The sequence below is a fragment of the Coregonus lavaretus genome, assembly GCF_964263955.1.
Source record: "Coregonus lavaretus genome assembly, contig: HAP1_SCAFFOLD_566, whole genome shotgun sequence".
NCBI classification, from domain to species: domain Eukaryota; kingdom Metazoa; phylum Chordata; class Actinopteri; order Salmoniformes; family Salmonidae; genus Coregonus; species Coregonus lavaretus.
The window spans coordinates 195,001-200,000 of NW_028158387.1; the positions used below are offsets into that span (position 1 = coordinate 195,001).

Here is a 5,000-nt window from a genome sequence, read left to right on the forward strand (position 1 = left end):
CATTTATCTCTCTGTCCCTCTGTTCTGTTCATCCTCTGTTCAATCAACTCTCCTTTGTTTAACTCGTTATTTATCACCCCTCGTTATTTTGCTCTGATTTGGAGCTCCTGTTTCTATTTCCATTGAGACAGGAAGTTTCCCTCTCCCAACCCATCGCATCACTTCCTGTTCCTGTTCCTTATCAGGCGGTGGCAGACAGGCTGTTTGTGCTGGACCGCTTCCTCCCAAAGAGGTAGGAGCCACGGGACTGAGCTGGGGACAAGTGGAGATGTAAGGAGCTGGAGCTAGGGCTGGGGTTAGAGCTGGAGCTAGGGCTGGGGCTGGAGCTAGGGCTGGAGCTAGGGCTGGAGCTGGAGCTAGGGCTAGGGCTAGGGCTGGAGCTAGGGCTGGGACTGGAGCTGGAGCTAGGGCTGGGGTTAGAGCTGGAGCTAGGGCTAGGGCTGGAGCTAGGGCTGGGACTGGAGCTGGAGCTAGGGCTGGGGCTGGAGCTAGGTCTGGGGCTGGAGCTAGGTCTGGAGATAGGGCTGGGACTGGAGCTGGAGCTAGGGCTAGGGTTGGAGCTAGGGCTGGAGCTAGGGCTGGGGCTGGAGCTAGGTCTGGAGCTAGGGCTGGGGCTGGAGCTAGGTCTGGAGCTAGGGCTGGGGCTGGAGCTGGAGCTAGGTCTGGGGCTGGAGCTAGGTCTGGAGCTGGGGCTGGAGCTAGGGCTGGGGCTCGAGCTAGGTCTGGGGCTGGAGCTAGGGCTGGGGCTGGAGCTAGGTCTGGGGCTGGAGCTAGGTCTGGAGCTGGGGCTGGAGCTAGGGCTGGGGCTGGAGCTAGGTCTGAAGCTAGGGCTGGGGCTGGAGCTAGGTCTGGAGCTGGGGCTGGAGCTAGGGCTGGGGCTGGAGCTAGGTCTGAAGCTAGGGCTGGGGCTGGAGCTAGGGCTGGAGATAGGGCTGGAGATAGGGCTGGGGCTGGAGCTAGGTCTGGGGCTGGAGCTAGGGCTGGGGCTGGAGCTAGGTCTGGAGATAGGGCTGGGACTGGAGCTGGAGCTAGGGCTAGGGTTGGAGCTAGGGCTGGAGCTAGGGCTGGGGCTGGAGCTAGGTCTGAAGCTAGGGCTGGGGCTGGAGCTAGGGCTGGAGATAGGGCTGGAGCTAGGGCTGGGGCTGGAGATAGGGCTGGGGCTGGAGCTAGGTCTGGAGCTAGGGCTGGGGCTGGAGCTAGGTCTGGAGCTGGGGATGGAGCTGGAGCTAGGTCTGGAGCTGGGGATGGAGCTGGAGCTAGGGCTGGAGCTAGGGCTGGGGCTGGAGCTAGGTCTGGAGCTGGGGATGGAGCTGGGGCTAGGGCTGGAGCTAGGGCTGGGGCTGGGGATGGAACTGGGGATGGGGTTGGAGCTGGAGCTGAGAATGGAGCTGGGGTGTTATTATTATATAACGTCTGGAGTGGATTTCCCCCACAATTCCACTGGTTGGCAGAGTGACCATAGTGTGTGTATCCCAGGGTTCTGATTGGGTGTAACAACAATGTTGATATGGTATTGACGTCTGACCCACCTTCCCTCCCGATTCCTGTCCATCACCTCAAACTGTCTCCTCAGCCACCTGGAGGGAGGATATACAGAAATAGAGAGAAGAGAGATAGTTCAGTATGAGATGGAAAGAGAGATGTTGAGTGGCTGTGTTGAGCACAGTGGAGTCTTTTGAAAGCCACCAGCCACGGTGTTTAACATTGACTTAGTCTAAGTTTAAATTGTGAAAGGACTGTATTTGTGAAAACATAAGTACTAAAAATACAAATGTGACCCAAAGCCTACAACACAAAATCCTTGACTGACTGTATGGTACTTCATTGACTGTGACCAAGTCGTTGACATTTGTAAACAAAATAGTCCTAAAACTGATCATATGTACAACACTGAAGTGCCTCTCTCCCACTCTCTTTCTCTCTCAAACAAAACACTATTCCCTTTGCACTACTCTCAGTTTTCCTCCACAAACCATGGAATAGAGGAACATCAACCCCACACATTTACCCAGAATAATTATTTTTGACCAACACAAATATTGTTGCTCTCTCCAACCCCCTTCCCTGTCCCCTCTCTCCTGTGTGTGTTATAATAGTAATGCTACCGGAAACTACAAACAGGAGCCTGTTAAACAACACAGACACATCCTGATTCAGACTGTGATTAAGACACACACTCCTCTCTTCACATCTCTCCCTCTCTCACTCACACACACACACACACACACACACACACTCCTCTCCTTCCTCTCTCTCTCTCTCTCTCTCTCTCTCTCTCTCTCTCTCTCTCTCTCGCACTCTCACACACACACGTACCTGTCTATCTGTTGTGGTGCTGAGGCTCTCTGAGTATCCATCATCAGCCAGTTGAGTCCAGTGATCCACATATTGACCTCCTCCTCACTAAAGGCTGGAGACAGAGAGAGAGAGAGTGGGGGGGGGGGGGGGGGCAGAGGGAGCGAGAGAGAGAGAGGGGGGAGTGAGAGGGAGAAAGGCAGACAGAGAAAGAGCGAGACAGGGACAGAGAGTGAGACAGGGACAGAGAGCGAGACAGGGACAGAGAGCGAGACAGGGACAGAGAGCGAGACAGGGACAGAGAGCGAGACAGGGACAGAGAGCGAGACAGGGACAGAGAGCGAGACAGGGACAGAGAGCGAGACAGGGACAGAGAGCGAGACAGGGACAGAGAGCGAGACAGGGACATAGAGCGAGACAGGGACGGAGAGCGAGACAGGGACAGAGAGCGAGACAGGGACAGAGAGCGAGACAGGGACAGAGAGCGAGACAGGGACATAGAGCGAGACAGGGACAGAGAGCGAGACAGGGACAGAGAGCGAGACAGGGACAGAGAGCGAGACAGGGACAGAGAGCGAGAGCGAGACAGGGACAGAGAGCGAGAGCGAGACAGGGACAGAGAGCGAGACAGGGACATAGAGCGAGACAGGGACATAGAGCGAGACAGGGACAGAGAGCGAGACAGGGACATAGAGCGAGACAGGGACATAGAGCGAGACAGGGACAGAGAGCGAGACAGGGACATAGAGCGAGACAGGGACAGAGAGCGAGACAGGGACAGAGAGTGAGACAGGGACAGAGAGCGAGACAGGGACAGAGAGCGAGACAGGGACAGAGAGCGAGACAGGGACAGAGAGCGAGACAGGGACAGAGAGCGAGACAGGGACATAGAGTGAGACAGGGACAGAGAGCGAGACAGGGACAGAGAGCGAGACAGGGACAGAGAGCGAGACAGGGACAGAGAGCGAGACAGGGACAGAGAGCGAGACAGGGACATAGAGTGAGACAGGGACAGAGAGCGAGACAGGGACAGAGAGCGAGACAGGGACAGAGAGCGAGACAGGGACAGAGAGCGAGACAGGGACATAGAGCGAGAGCGAGAGTGAGTGTGGGCATGGAGAAAATACATTTGGGGTAGAATAGAAATGTTGCCTTATACAACCGGAGCTACAGTAGCATGGTATTATTACAAATATGGAAATATTTATCTTCCAGCCACCCCCTTACCCTCCCAGAATATCACTAACAGATGCAATGGAGAACATTTGGAGAGCCATCAAGCAACACAGAACGCACACACACACACACACACACACACACACTGACCAGCCACGCTGAGTGTTTTGAGACGGAACTCCAGTCCGTAGAGCACGATGAAGCAGTGGGTGGAGTCTAATTTACGAGCCTCCTCTGGATAACGCTCAAAGTCCCGGGAGCCTTTACCCAACCGCAGCTCTCTGATCTCCCTGATGTCAACTAGAGAGAGAGAGAGGAAAATACTGTTAGTCAACACACACATAGACAGACAGACAGACACACTGCACCCCGACTCCCTCCGTGCCGACTGCATTGACAATAATGATGTTATAACAGCTACACAATGGTAATGACAGCGGGGGGAGGAGGGGGGGGGGCATTTTAAAATATTTGGAATGAATGGTAGATATACAGTCCCGCACACACACACACACACACACACACACACACACACACACACACAAACACAAACTGGTCACACCCACAAGGAAAACTAATCTCATTGACTTAGCAGATGTCTTGAGCAAACTAAATACACAAGCACAGACAGCCAGACACTTGGATGCACATAGAGTCAAAATAGAAAGAGAGAGATTTTATAGCTACTTTATAAGATGTGCACACACTTAAGCAACACACACACACACAGCAGGGCTGAGAGAAAAGTCATAAAGCTGAGTGAGTAAGTGAGAGAGAGAGAGAGAGAGAGAGAGAGAGAGAGAGAGAGAGAGAGAGAGACAGGGAGGGGGAGAGAGCGAGAGAGGGGGGGGAGAGGAATAGAGAAATGGGGGGAGCGAGACAGAGAGAGGATAGATGGGGAGAGATAACTGTAGGGGAAGAGATTGAGAAGCCACGTGGAGGAGAGTAGTGTGCATGTGAGTTAAGCATAGTTCCATAGTACCACACAACAGTACCTCAAACATACACATCCATCTTTAGCTGCAGAGCTGGCCAACCACAGTTCTACAGAGCAGCAGGTGTAAGCATTCCCATACATCTAGTCTGCAGTCTACAATACACCATACAGTCTACAGCAGGGGTGTCAAAATCATTCCATGGAGTGCCTAGTGTCTGCAGGTTTTGGGTTTTTCCTTTCAATTACATTTACATTTTAGTCATTTAGCAGACGCTCTTATCCAGAGCGACCCACAGTTAGTGAGTGCATACATTATTTTTTTACTTTTCATACTGGCCCCCCGTGGGAATCGAACCCACAACCCTGGCGTTGCAAACAACATGCTCTACCAACTGAGCTACATCCCTGCCGGCCATTCCCTCCCCTACCCTGGACGACGCTGGGCCAATTGTGCGCCGCCCCATGGGTCTCCCGGTCGCGGCCGGCTACGACAGAGCCTGGATTCGAACCAGGATCTCTAGTGGCACAGCTAGCACTGCGATGCAGTGCCTTAGACCACTGCGCCACTCGGGAGACGATTAATTAATTAATA

General features: G+C 53.7%; 1 protein-coding gene across 1 annotated transcript in view; it reads right to left on the reverse strand.

The window, feature by feature from the left end:
* Positions 1–5,000, reverse strand: part of LOC311124065 (1-phosphatidylinositol 4,5-bisphosphate phosphodiesterase gamma-1-like) — a 56,197-nt gene that overhangs the window by 40,354 nt on the left and 10,843 nt on the right. Inside the window, exons 2-4 of the mRNA XM_084198281.1 lie at positions 3,622–3,771; positions 2,317–2,410; positions 1,530–1,577 (exon numbers count right to left, since the gene is read on the reverse strand). Coding sequence (XP_084054407.1) covers positions 1,530–1,577; positions 2,317–2,410; positions 3,622–3,771 — 292 coding nt within the window. The remainder of the gene's footprint in view (positions 1–1,529; positions 1,578–2,316; positions 2,411–3,621; positions 3,772–5,000) is intronic.